Here is a 13396-nt window from a genome sequence, read left to right as displayed (position 1 = left end):
GTCTTACCTCCAACACACAGCAAGGACATATCTTCTAGATTCGTTTTTTGGGGGGGCTCAATTCCCTCTTCGCTCCTTTCCCAGTGGCCGTCAACCGCCGCCTTGGAAGCGGCGAAGATGAAACACGTCCGCCTAGCAGCAGTAGCAGCACCTCCACCACCACCACCACCGCGGCCCGACGCAACACATGAGTGGGAATTTCTTCCCACTTGGCTTGAGTGGTGAGCGGTGAGCGACGAGGTCCTCCCGTCGATATTGAAAAGCGAAAGAGGAGGTGTCCGTGCGCTAAAACGGTCTTAGTGTCCGTCTCGGCTTTCAGCCATCTTTATCGAGCTTTCAGGACCAGCGCTATGCCGACAGCTCCCCCCCCTGAGGTGACGTCACAGTGACGTAACGAGAGAAAGGGCGTCAAATTCTTGGCCCCACCCCTTGGATATCTATATCTATAAATATTATTAAATATTATTTTTTCCCTTTACAATTAGCCTGCTTGTTACTGACACTAATTATGACACCAGAAAGGAAACTATTTTTATTATGCTATACAAAATTGGAATTAATACAAATACATATTTAGAGATGTAAAATAGTTATTAAAATAGAAATAAAGTCCAGAGGGTATTATCTAAAGATTAGATTGAGATTTTTTTTTTGTTTTGGATTGTTTGATGGTTGATTGATGTGTGTACAAAAATCCACAATTGACACGACTGGTGTTTTACCGGAAAAAAAATGTTCCCATGTATTTTATAACGGCATATGAGTACATTAATTTGACGTTTTAAATTGTATTTATTTTATTATTGTATTACAATTTATTGTGATACATGTGTAGCTGTTACTAAATGAATTAAATAAGAAAAAAATAATCACTGGCATTAAAAAAGCAAAAGACGCATATACCACTGCTTATTTTAAAACACTTTGATCCATGAAACTTGACCGGTTCTTTATGGGTAACGTTAATCTTTGAACAACTTGTCTTTGTCGCTTTGTTACAACTGCAGCTGTTCGGAAAGCGCAATATAAATAAAGCTGTATTTTATTGTTTTCCCACCAGAATGTGAATGCTAGAGTCAGATCAAGGGAGGCGAAAGTAGGCCAACACTGCCTTCTGCTGGAAGCTATCATCAAACTGACCAAAAACGGTGCCTCTCCAAATGATATGAGTATTTTATTTTGTGTTGTTCTTTAGCTGCACTTTCTAGTGACACCCAATACAAGACCTAATTGTATACAGTACAGTACCGACAATGCCTCTACAACCACAAAAAAAAATATTGCCATTGTAAATACCTTTCTAAAACTGAGCTTTGTCATCTTTTGTGAAGAATTTAAAAAGGCACTTGGATCTCAATAGAAGGTGAAAAGTGCTCAATGAGTGTGTGATGATAAAGATGACGAGACAAACTTTTCGACCTTATATTGTAAATATTTTCAGCACAGTTTCAAACAGCATTTTGGAAAAAATACAAATAAAGTTCACACCAAATAAAACTTGATATGACAACATTTCATGATCAAGTCATCTATTTCATTTGTGGTTATCCTAAATCTTACCGCGCACACACACATGATCCCAGCCACCGATGCCACATGGCATGGCTTGTAAACTCCTCATTATTGACTAAGTAAACACAGCGTACGCATTACAAAATAGTTTCTGCACACTTGAACAAACTCACACATTTGTGTGAAAGGGGGCGCGGCACACACTTCGACCGATGTGTTCAAGGCGCTGCCCTTTGCGTCCCTCGAGATGTCCGCACCATCGGCCCAAATGGCGACGATTGCACCCGACAGCGCCTTGCCTGAAACTCATCCGCCCGGAGAAGGAATGACTTGGGGAGGTGGGAGTGGTTGTGCAGTTTTCCTACAACTTCTCACTTAAAAAAAGAAAATGGATTTTGTAAGAAGAGATCACATTTAGTGTGGGTGAACATTAAATAATAAAAATCTTGTTTTAAAATGTTTAATACAAATGCAGAACCCGTGATAGAAGTTAGAAAGGAGCATTGTACCTGTCCAGGTGAGAGAGGATATCGCAAAGTTGCGTAAACAAGGCTCGGTGCTTGTGAGGGTTCCCTTCGAGCGCGCCGCTCAGACGACTGAGATACGAATCCAGGTTTCCGAGGGTCGCCGTTTCGCCTGTGCCTGTTTTAAGACGCAGTGGAGGGGAAACTTGTGGGGCTCACGCAAAATGACATCAGCAAGATTCTTTTGCAATATTTTTTATTGATGTAACTAACCTGGTAGCGGCACAGCAGACAGGCTGTTGACCAGCGTGTGTTTAATAGCCAGCAAGTGCTGGTGAAGAGCCTGCGTGCGCTTCTCGTCCTGGCTCAGCTCCGCCTCCAGGCGCTCTTTGGCGTTGTACATGTCTTTGATGTGCCTCTGCAGCACCGCGTTTTGCTCCTCGAACTCCACGTTGGCCTTGCGAAGTCGACGCAACTCCGCCTCTCGGGCTGCGGTCCGATTGACAAAACAAATTAGCAGTAGATCGTTCCCCGTGCCAGTGGGAGGTGAGAGGCGCAGGAGGAACAGCGTGGAGGACTCCCGTACCGTGGGTTCATGATTGTGTTCATACTTAGATGAATGGTGTTGATACTTTATGAGCCTCTCCTTTTTAAGTGCATTGGCACCACCTTGTGTCATCCATATGCAATTACAAACCCCTTTCAGGGATGGGTTGATGTGATGCATTTGAAAATGTATATCATTCATGTGAATTAAGTTCAAAAACGTCAACATCCAGCACCATGCGTTTCTTCACATTAATAAATTGTGCCACAACGAGGTGAATAGGTGGACAATACTAGACTGATCACCGTTCAGGAGGGACGGATGTAAGCCATGATGACTCACTACACGACCAACAGTTCTGAAAAGATATGTTTGATTTGTTTACCTTTGTTCTGATCGAGGAACTCCTCCGTGAAGATGGGAACGTCAAACCTGGCTGGTAGCTCGGATGTCTGAAGGGGAAAAAAAAAGAAAAATCAAGAAAGAGGAGCGACTGGATCGCGTTAACACTTAATGGGGGGGTACATTGTCTTGCGACTAACACGGCAGCTGCGGCCACATTTCTCGCAGACGATTGAGCAGCCTCCTGATCACAAATTAAACATCATTTACATGGCACGGGGGGTACGGAAATAATCTTGGTTAGAGCCGCATGCTGCTTCACCAAGTCGAATTTCACACCGCAGCTTGTTCTGGTGAACTTCCATTGCGATCAAAAAGTCCTTGACATACTTGACTGAAACTGGTGAGTTGTGCAGCTATGTAACAGTACACAGAATCACAGTAAGAAATAATCACTCAACTATATACACCCATAGAAATATGTCTTGGTATGCTTCAGTGCAGTTGGATTGCGCGTGATCAAAGTGATTCTCGGGTGTGTGAAGGGAGTGGCACACACCTTCGGCAAGCCTGAACTGGCACTGATGATGACAGAAGGATTGTCTTCTGAAAAAGAGATTGTGTGTGAGTACAAGAGTAACTGTGGTGCTTTGACAACTTTGTCGACACCTTTCTTAATCCTCTTGTCCTGTAATTTAGTGCTGGTGATCTGATAGGCCTCCGTCTGATGATATTCCTTCAGTTCCTGGGCATACTGCATCTTCTCCCGCTCCGCCTCATCCAGGTAACGCTGCCAACGCACACGCAAGATGACTCTCAGACATGAACGAAAACGAATGGCATCTTTCAGTTTTTGGGGCGTTTTTTTCCCCTCAGTCTCCTCCTCCTCAGGAGATAAAATGCATGCTCTATTGCGTTAAAGCCCGATGACAGACTTGGCCAGTCTAAGAGCTTCCACTTTTCCTCCCTGATGAAATCCTGTGTTGTGTTTTCAAGTCAATCACCAGATTGTAACCCAATAGAGCATGTATGAAATTGACCTGGGCATTCCAATTATTTTGGGGGAATGTATAGACACATGCAAGTGATTCGGCCCCATCTCACGTGTACAATAAAAGTCAGAGGTGACAGAGGACCATTGTTTTAAGTAAGCCAACTGTGACATTTACAGTCAGACCAAAATCAGAAAGTCTTAAAATGCACATTTTCTGGCACAAATTCAATATCCCCTTTAAGGGGCTCTCGATTAATTGGGATTTACCTGTTTGTCATTTGGCGCTAATCGTGTCCATTCTGCTCCGAGCCTCTTGGTGATTTCCGGGAAAGGAAGGTCGGGATACCGGGCCCGCATCACTTCCCGCCGCTCATTCAAGAAGCGGACGTACCCTGTGACTGGCGCCTTGGGACCGTTGGGAAGAACTTTCTTCCTTTTCTTGCCCTTGGGCCATCCTCGCTTCTTAGGCTGCAGTGAAAGTTGTAGTACTCGTAGTAGTAGTAGTCAAGCAACTTCGCTTTAATCATTAATAGACTGCAAGTGTGATAGGATGACTAAAATAACACTAGTTAATGCATTTTCAAATTAGAGAAGTAAACTTTTCAAGATATTTTTTTTTAATATGCCGATGTTTAATAACATTGAACAACACGAAGAAAAAAATAAATGGCTTTTTGATTTTGATGCTTTTGTAATTGCAAATTTTACATCTAAAGCTGGGGAAAAGAAGATAAATTGTTTCTGTTGCTGCTGCTGCTGTTGTTTGTTTTTTTTGGACCAGTGCCTGTGGGTCATTTTGTTTGGTGATAAGCCAAGGCAGTCTGAGAGTACCATTGTATGCATGACACAATAATAATAAAAATGTCCATGTCAATGTGCAACAAATAATACTTACACATATATTGTATGTAAAGCCAATATTATGCATATTAAGTTAATTTCATTATTATTCATTGCACAATAGGCATACAAAGCATGCATAAACAATTAACTGTAATGTACAAGTTAACGTAGCGGCAGGCAGCAGAAGAAGGCACGCTAATTATTGCCCAACGAATTTTTTTTTTTTTTGTTCATTTAATTGGTTTACATTACGAACTTTAAGTGTTTTTTCCATGCTAATATTTTCTGTAATTATGACTTAACTTGTTTTATCATAGGCTGGTGATGGATCATCGTTGTAGGAACAGAACTACGTCGTAAACCGAGGACTCTCTGTAAATGTATGATGGCGGCTGTTCTAGCCTAGAACGATCTAATTCTAATTACATTATTTCACATCGATTAAAGTCAAACAACAAAGGCCAGGCAAGCACACGTTGGATATTCCATTGTATTAAAACAAAGCCCCCACCTCCTCTTGAGGCTGTTCCGTGGACTGTGAGGCTCGAGGCTGCTGCGGAGCATCATTCTGCTCCTGTTTGACGCCACCCATGATCTCCGTCAGTCCTGCTGGAGTGGAAACCAAGCAAATCCAGTCACAATTACGCCGCGTCGTGTCAGAGGGGAGCAGCAGACGGAACTTGAATAAAAAGAAACCGACAACGTCCTCCGCGTGGACGCCGCTTCTTCCTTGCTAAACAGCTTGCTAGCATCCAGTGCGGCTAATTGTGAGACAATATACAAGGAGGGAAAAACATACGCGGCGGGCGGAGAGAACAATTGCAAAAACAAGTAGATTTAGTTATTTGTATTCCGATGAAAGGACTTACAGGAAATCGGCCGTGGTATAAACCCTTTTTTAAATTATGATTATTATCACACCATTTGGCTAATTATCACTCCGCTCACCGGAAAAAAAAAAACTGGTCTGTAAAACAGGAAGACAAGCCAGGCTTGCACGTGATTGGTCTATTTCTTTCATTCTGATTGGTCAATACAGTCACTCCTCATTGGTTGGTATGATCACCGGGCCTCTTCAAGGTATTACGTTGCTTAAAACGGACTTTCTCGGAATAACCCAAACGTGTCAGTTAAGACACCTACTCGATTTGTACTTTTACAGATGTATGCCATAACCCCCAAAAATGTATACCTCCATTGCGGTTGAGCTGACTGAGGACGCTACAGCAGGGTTGGTTTTCCAAATGTAAGGACGCAAAATGTCGTCACTAAATGTGTGCATAACCAAATCGAATGTACTAATAGCAAATTGGTTTTATAGTCAAATCAATTCAAACTCCACCCATGACATCTACATTTGCAGTACAACCAGAAAGACTCATTTAAGTTGACCTTTAGCTGCTGGGTAGATTTGTTTTGCCAGCAGCACTCCCACAAGTGACTTCCACTCGCATTTATGCCAAACTGCTCCCAGTATATATATATATATAAATATAAAAACATGCATGCGTTTTGGTAAATGTTATACAAGCCGACCCAGTTGCATCTTGAATGATTGTAGCAAATCGCACATTCAATTCATTATGTATCAAAGGAAATCAATTCAGACGGCCAGTGTCATATGGATTCATTTCCACAAAGAAGAGTATGTGAGATCATGTGATTTGAAAGTTCAAAAACACACAAGGGTTTTATTTCCTTTTATTTGTTTACAATTTTTTGTTAAGTTTATCATTTATATTGTCAATCCATTTTGGCAAACCTTGGTGCTCACTGTGTTCTGTACAGTCCGGTCCCACAGTGTTGATTACAAGTGTGGGGAGGAATGAGGCAATAAGCAAATAGTGGTCCAGGCATTTATAATTTGTCCAGGTAGTTGTCCAAAGCCGGGACGCCTTCTTTGAGACCCTTGCGTTTACGTGTGTCAGTGACCACAATACCAGGCTTGGTACCGGCCTCCAATGGGTTTCCAGGGAGGATCTGCCAATGGTCAAAGACGCACTGGGGGAACGCCTGGCCACCGGTGTTAGAACGAAGGTCAGCTGTAAAACCTGCAAACGGAGCCACGTGCACTTATGAGGACAGGCACAAAAGCAGTTAGCAGGTGGATGTTTGGCTACTTTGCTGGAACACTTACCGAAGGACTCCATGACAGGCAGGTAGGCCTTGATGACACGCATGGGTGTACCGAGGACACTGTTCTCCTCAAACACGTGACCACGCCTCTTGGTCAACACACCATAGATTCCACCCATCGCAGCCTCGGGACACTACGGGACGGAGGGAAAGGGCGCGAGAGAGAAAAGTGACATTGAGCTGTAGTCGCACAGCATTTCAGACATTTAGAGACTGATATTCCCGAGTATAAATTCAAGATTTACCTGGATTTCCACCAAATAGACAGGCTCCATCAGTCGGGGCTCAGCTGTGAGCTCGCATGCATACAGAACTCTACGAGTGGTGGGCATAATCTGGCCACCACCACGGTGTATAGCATCTGTATGCAGGGTGACATCATGGATATCAAAGCGAACCGAACGCATGTTCTCTTCACAGAGGACACCCTAAAAAGACAATAAATCAAAAATAATCAATTCATGTTTTGCGAAACGCGGATTCAACAAACAGCATTTCATACCTCCTTGACAGCCCACTGGAAGCCAGCAACAACACTGTCCTTGATCTCATTGAGGTACTGCACACCCTTGGTCACATCCACCAGCAGGTTGGGCCCAGTTCCGTCAGGTCCAAAGCACCAGATCTTCTTGCAATCTGTTGCCTCCCACTCGTACTTGTCAGCAAGGTAGCGGGCACGGGCTTTCATCTCCTGACGAGCGCTGACATCTCCCTTCTCAATGTCCTCGGCCAAACCCTCCTCTAAGGGCCGTGCCTTCATGAACAGACGGTTGTGCTTGTTTGGGGACTTGGACAGACACGTGACTGAGGACTCAGCGCTGACCGTCTCCCTGTAGGATACGACAGGCTCCGATTTCTAGAAGGCAAGAAAATGGCATTTGAATTTCTCTCTGATAGTATATTTTTTTTGTTTCATACATCTAAATAAAACTCACCTTGAGTGGGATGCAAGCATGGTCCTCCTCGAGATCCTTGAGACAGATCTCCAGATGCAGCTCTCCGGCTCCAGCCACAATGTGCTCTCCAGACTCCTCAATGATGCACTGCACCATAGGATCAGACTTGGACAGACGCTTCAAGCCCTCCACCAGCTTGGGCAGATCAGCCGGGTTCTTGGCTTCCACGGCGACTCTCACAACAGGGCTGACGCTGAACTTCATCACTTTCATGTTGTGCGCGTGCTCAAAGGTGGTGATGGTTCCAGTCTTGACTAGGAACTGATCCACACCGACCAGACCCACGATGTTACCACAGGGCACGTCTTCAATGGGCTCAGTGTAGCGACCCATCATCAGAATGGTCCTGGCGAAGAAGCGGGAAGGGGGGCAAATTAATGTTTGAACAGCAGCGCTTCTACAAAATTCCGCAGAATAAGTGTGGAAACACACCTTTGGATAGGTTTCAAGTAGAGGTCCTCTTTCTTTCCAGGTGTATAATTGGGTCCCATAATACGTACTTTAAGACCAGTCGAAACTGTTCCAGAGAAGACACGGCCAAAGGCATAGAAGCGACCCTTGTCACTGGTGGGTACCATCTTGGAGATGTACATCATCAAAGGAGCCTTGGAGTCACAATTCTTGATACCTTAAATAAATTATCAATTGAACAATTCAGTTGGGGGGGAAACCAAAACATTGATAGTTTTTACATTAAATAATAGAATTTTCCCCATCATACCAAGGGCAGCCTCATCTTCATCGGGTCCTTCGTAGAGCAGCTCGCAACGGTACTTCTGGGCCGTGACGGGGGATGGCAGGTGGATGGTGATCATCTGAAGGAGGGCCTCTCCGGCTGGCAGCCAGCGGCGCATGACAGCCTTCAGGAGTGGCTTGCCTTCTTTATCCTTGTCCTCAGCATCCAGTTTGATATCCAGCTTCTGGATCAGCTTGGCTGTCTCCTCCTTCCTGAAGTTCATGATGGCATCGAACACCTGGGGAGAGATTGAGTACACTTGTCAAATCAAAACAGATGTATATATATTTTTAAATAAACATTGTGTGCCCTGCTCAGACACAAAGACGATCATCACAACAACAAATCAGGTCAAAGTGAAGAATGTTAATCAAGTCATCACTTGCAGGTATGAGTGTTGACATGCAGTTTGATCCCAATGACTACACATTTCATTTTCACCTTGAAGATGGGATCAAGGATAAGATGGACAAAGCTGCGAGGGATCCTCTGGCCGTCAGCTGTTGAACCAGACTTGGAAAATTTGCCAGTTGCTGGGTCATAGTACCTACAAACAAAAAGCATGGCATTCAGTTCACATTTTTTTATATATACACCTTTCAACGTCCGGCAGGGGGGGGAAAAAATCCCCTGCATTTATAGGTCTGACCACTTGCAAAGTAATGTGACCTCATGTTTTTTTTTTAATCTAAGAAAGATCCAATAAAATGCTCACGTTAAAAGAGCAATACGTTTTTTTTTTTTTACAATTCAGACAGAACTGACGCACAATAGATGGCAGCCATCAGGTACGATTACAGATCAATTAAAAATGGCCTAGATTCGAACAATTCATGTGCATGATGCACACCTGTTCTAGTAATCAGTCTTCTATTCCAATCTCTATTCAAACATGAGCATGACTAAAGACCTGCCAAAAGATGTCAGGGATGAGATTGTAGGCACAGAAGGATAGAATGAGAATGTGAAAAAGGTTTTAACCATAGAGAAAACCCCAGAAAGATTTCTCCACTTGCCGTCAACTGAACATGACACAGTAGCTCAGGCAATGAACAATCTCAGCTCAGCTTTTGAATATCACATGCCTGAACTCAGAAAACCAGTTCAGCAAAATTAGTCGTCACCTGCACTGACGTCATTCTCAGTCAAAAGCACATGGCAAAATGGCTGTCCTGAGGTGTTCAAAAATCATTTTTCCGCTTAAATAGGATTGCACACAATATTAGTGGCCACTGTAAACTGTTCTGATTTGGGACTCCATGGCAAATTCCAGCTAACAAATTGCCAAAGATTTTGCATTTCTGTCAAGTGCAAAGTGCGAGAATCCCCTTGGGCCGTGCGCAAACCCGGTGACCAACTACAAATGTCCCATTGGTGAGATGCATTTGTCATGAAAAGATTCTCCACCAAGTATCACTTTATGTTGTTCATAGGATTCAAATGTACAACATTTTGTCACCTGGTGGGACTTCATTTATTCGCTCTTGCACAATAGACTAAATTATCTACAAATTTAGCAGGGCTAAAATAATTATTCCTCCCACGCGATCACCTACGGCTAGTGAGTTTACCTGTCACCCCACAGCTTCTTCATCATGTCTTCCACCTTCTTGCAGCGCTCAGCAGGAGTCATCTCGGTGTTGCCCTTGGCAGCAAACTTGGCCGCATACATCTCAGCAAACTGCTTGAGTGTGAAAGCCCATCCGTGGAGGCCAGAGCCAAAGCCAACGGTGCCAATGACCGGATCAATCTAGAGGAGAGCAAATAAAAAACATTTACTAAACATTTGTGGTGCGTTATCCCATTTTTTAAAGAACAAGGAGCATTTTAGATCGCTTCAAGTTTACAGCTGTTCAAAAATGGGAAAACTCAATGCCCACCAACCATCACTGTATAAAATTAATGACAGTAATGAAGGCTTGCCACCATACACGCAAAAGTTTTGACATGTCAATTTGCCGGAGAGGCGACAAGATTTAGCGAACGCGGGGGGGAAAAAACAAACACACAAAACAACAACAACAACAACAACAACACACACCTGGATGTTGCCCATGGGCCCATCTTCTTCACCATAAGTGGAAATGATAACGTTGACGTTCTCGATGATACACTGGAAAGTTTTGTACAGGTCCTCGGGTTCGAGCTGCAGCTCCAACAAGGCACGGTCCATTTTGTTCATCATCAGGACAGGCTTGATGCGCTCACAGATGGCCTGACGGAGCACAGTTTCCGTTTGGACGCACACACCTTGCAAGAAGAAACAATAAGTTTGCATTAACCACTTTCACACATAACCAAGGCACCAACAGTAACAGGGATGTACATTCCAGAGTGGCACACCACCACTGCAGGCGCAGTCACTCGCACCTTGCATGTCCTTATGCTTACCAGAAACACAATCAACCACCACCAGGGCTCCATCAGTGACCCGGAGAGCAGCCGTCACTTCAGAGGAGAAGTCGACGTGTCCAGGGGAGTCGATCAGGTTGATCAAGAAGCCAGAGCCATCCTTGGACTGCTTGATGAAGGCCATGTCATTTTCGGACAACTCGTAGAACATGGAGATGGCGCTATAATAGCGGGGACATGCAATTTTCAAATGAGCAATAAAGAAAACCATCACGGTTGCCTGCCTACAAAGACAATCCCATTTCCCATTACCTGCCTTTCAGACATTTTTTCAAAGGGTGCGGTCTTGCCTGGCAGCAATGACTAAAATTTACCTTGCAAGATTGCCCTTCCAGTCTACGGTGGCAACGGTTTAACAAATTACCCGTTTTCAAAATTAGAACCCAAAAGGCACTCAGAGCGATGGAACAGAACACGACTGAACTCAACTTTGGATTTAGTAGTCAAGAAAATCACATTCACAACACAAATGACAGTTTTAGAAGATTCCGGATCCCTTTTGTATTGAAGAGGGGGGGGACGACCCCAAATGCAACACTTACGTAGACTTGATGGTAATGCAACGGTCTTGTTCATCCTTTCGCGTGTCGGTGAAACGGGTCTCCCCAGCGCGGGCCGAGGCGATGATACCGGCCTTCGACACGAGGGAGTCGGTCAGGGTGGACTTCCCGTGATCGACGTGCGCAATCACGGACATGTTACGGATGTTGGCCTTCTTGTCCATGATGGCACGGATCTGGTCGATTGTAAAGTTCACCTGCAGGGACAAAAATGATTAGGACGTGTTGGGAAAAAACTATGAAATGTTGCCACCTCACAGAGGTGGCAGAAATACTCAAAACAATGTACTGAAATACAGATTCTTGTAAAAAAAATAAAATTAAAAACGGGCAGACTGAATTGTACACGAGTAAATGAGTTTTTACTGCTCATGAGTTTTAATAACTGGACACGAATAAATATTTCTCAGTACTAATAGTTTGTGCTCTAAGCATACAGGGTGCACCAAAAAAATAAAAGTAAATTGTGAGAAGGCAGCGATTTTTACCTTGGCAAGACTACACAGGTGAATCATTAATCTAGCCAACAACATTAAACTGCCAATTGCCCTTACTAAGGCCATGAATTGCAAATATGCAGAAAATACAAGTGAAACCACGATACAAAAATATTAAAACGAAAATAACTTATATCGAGCTTATTGCATCTCACACCGTCTAAACACATTTTCAAAACCACACAGATTTTTTTTACCACTATACCAATTCCCTCAATATCGCACTGACGAGACGTAACAAGGTGTAAGAAGCCATCCTTAATTCATCTTTAAATACTATTGCAGATGATGCCACCTCACCAGCAGAGAAGGGAAGGGGGGGGATGGTCTGACGCATCATTTTCTAGTCAGGGCGTTGTGAATCCGCCATCACAAACAGTCAAATGTGCTTTTTTTTCCCCAACAAGGACACATTGGCCTTTCATTGCATTGCTTTTACACTTGAGACAGAGGGGCGTTGGATGCAAACATCTGACACTCGGTATCACATATCGGTGAAAAGGCCACGTGTACAGACTTTGACACAATGCTACGAGTTAGCGTTAGCAAGCTAACCAAATGACGGAGCCGACTGGACGGCGACAAAAGGCCGGCGAGGGTTCTCCAAACGAGCCACAACAGCAACCATTTCGTCCAACGTGTGCAGGTCGACCAGACACCACACACCGGAGCTCGATTGAAGATTTCTTAACAGGATCAGCTGTTTATGTCGGCGCACAAAGAAACGACATAAAATGCTCAAGAGCCGGTAGACTAGCAAACCGCCGCCCGAATTACAGGCCTAGTCGACAAAACCGCGACACAAGCGGGAAGCACAACGCTTTACGTATATGACGGTTTAACAAACAACACAGGCAAGCTTTCTCGAGACTGTCTGGCCTTCAAAACGAGGGCAATGACGACAAAATGGTTGCCATTTTTTATTGGTGAATGATCGATGCCCAATATCACTCGCAGGCACGTTACTCGTTTCTCACCGCGGTAATAATAACAACGACAACACCGCACCGCCTCATATATTCCGCAACTCTTAATGAAAACGAATTCGACTCACCATTTTGACGGATGGTTTTGGATTCGCTCGGTGGAGGAAAAGCCGACAGCAAATATTACACTGCCCACCACACGAGGGCCTAGGCAGGGAAGAGACCGCTGACGTCAGACGAATTTTTTATATAGCGTGTGCGTCGTGTCGATGACGTCATCACGCTTTGGCGCAGTCGCACTGTGGCTCTTGTCGAGACTCGTAATGAATCTTTTCGTCCAGTAGGTGGAAGTGCAGCATAATATGGGACAAGTCCAACAAAAGACATTGTCGCGTCATCTTGCTTATAGGAAAAGTTACTTTATTCTATGCAGAATGCCAGCGTCATATATTTATTTTGCCCGTTCATATG

At 44.1% G+C, this 13396-nt stretch overlaps 3 protein-coding genes across 7 annotated transcripts in view; all 3 read right to left on the bottom strand.

Moving 5' to 3' along the window:
• Positions 1 to 354, bottom strand: part of unc13a (unc-13 homolog A (C. elegans)) — a 55697-nt gene extending 55343 nt beyond the window's left edge. The window contains exon 1 of the mRNA XM_088312553.1: positions 8 to 354. Coding sequence (XP_088168679.1) covers positions 8 to 29 — 22 coding nt within the window. The 5' untranslated portion in view covers positions 30 to 354. The remainder of the gene's footprint in view (positions 1 to 7) is intronic.
• Positions 355 to 1408: 1054 nt separating this feature from the next.
• Positions 1409 to 5691, bottom strand: hmg20b (high mobility group 20B). 5 transcript variants are annotated; one of them, XM_088314200.1, is made up of 9 exons: positions 5572 to 5691; positions 5214 to 5311; positions 4127 to 4327; positions 3535 to 3655; positions 3425 to 3471; positions 2909 to 2975; positions 2250 to 2465; positions 2022 to 2154; positions 1409 to 1886 (listed from the first exon to the last, which is right to left on the bottom strand). In XM_088314200.1, the coding sequence occupies exons 2-9, from the start codon at positions 5292 to 5294 to the stop codon at positions 1874 to 1876; spliced, it is 879 nt and encodes a 292-aa protein (XP_088170326.1). In that variant the 5' UTR covers positions 5295 to 5311; positions 5572 to 5691; the 3' UTR covers positions 1409 to 1873. The 5 variants fall into 5 exon arrangements, with proteins under 5 accessions (XP_088170326.1, XP_088170327.1, XP_088170323.1 ...); XM_088314201.1 differs by having other exon boundaries at positions 3425 to 3468; XM_088314197.1 differs by having other exon boundaries at positions 3425 to 3655.
• A 696-nt stretch (positions 5692 to 6387) lies between these two features.
• LOC148324513 (elongation factor 2b-like) lies at positions 6388 to 13194 on the bottom strand. The gene is made up of 13 exons (XM_088312783.1): positions 13054 to 13194; positions 11485 to 11699; positions 10922 to 11103; positions 10572 to 10780; positions 10102 to 10280; positions 8972 to 9077; positions 8516 to 8768; positions 8227 to 8422; positions 7774 to 8140; positions 7341 to 7694; positions 7084 to 7266; positions 6840 to 6972; positions 6388 to 6753 (listed from the first exon to the last, which is right to left on the bottom strand). The coding sequence occupies exons 1-13, from the start codon at positions 13054 to 13056 to the stop codon at positions 6560 to 6562; spliced, it is 2574 nt and encodes an 857-aa protein (XP_088168909.1). The 5' UTR covers positions 13057 to 13194; the 3' UTR covers positions 6388 to 6559.
• Positions 13195 to 13396: the final 202 nt, after the last annotated feature.

The sequence above is a fragment of the Idiotropiscis lumnitzeri genome, chromosome 13 (assembly GCF_059441095.1).
Source record: "Idiotropiscis lumnitzeri isolate Australia: NSW breed Sydney's pygmy pipehorse chromosome 13, RoL_Ilum_1.0, whole genome shotgun sequence".
Taxonomy (NCBI): domain Eukaryota; kingdom Metazoa; phylum Chordata; class Actinopteri; order Syngnathiformes; family Syngnathidae; genus Idiotropiscis; species Idiotropiscis lumnitzeri.
The sequence above is the reverse complement of the archived record's forward strand: the minus strand, read 5'-3'. Positions and strand labels throughout refer to the sequence as shown.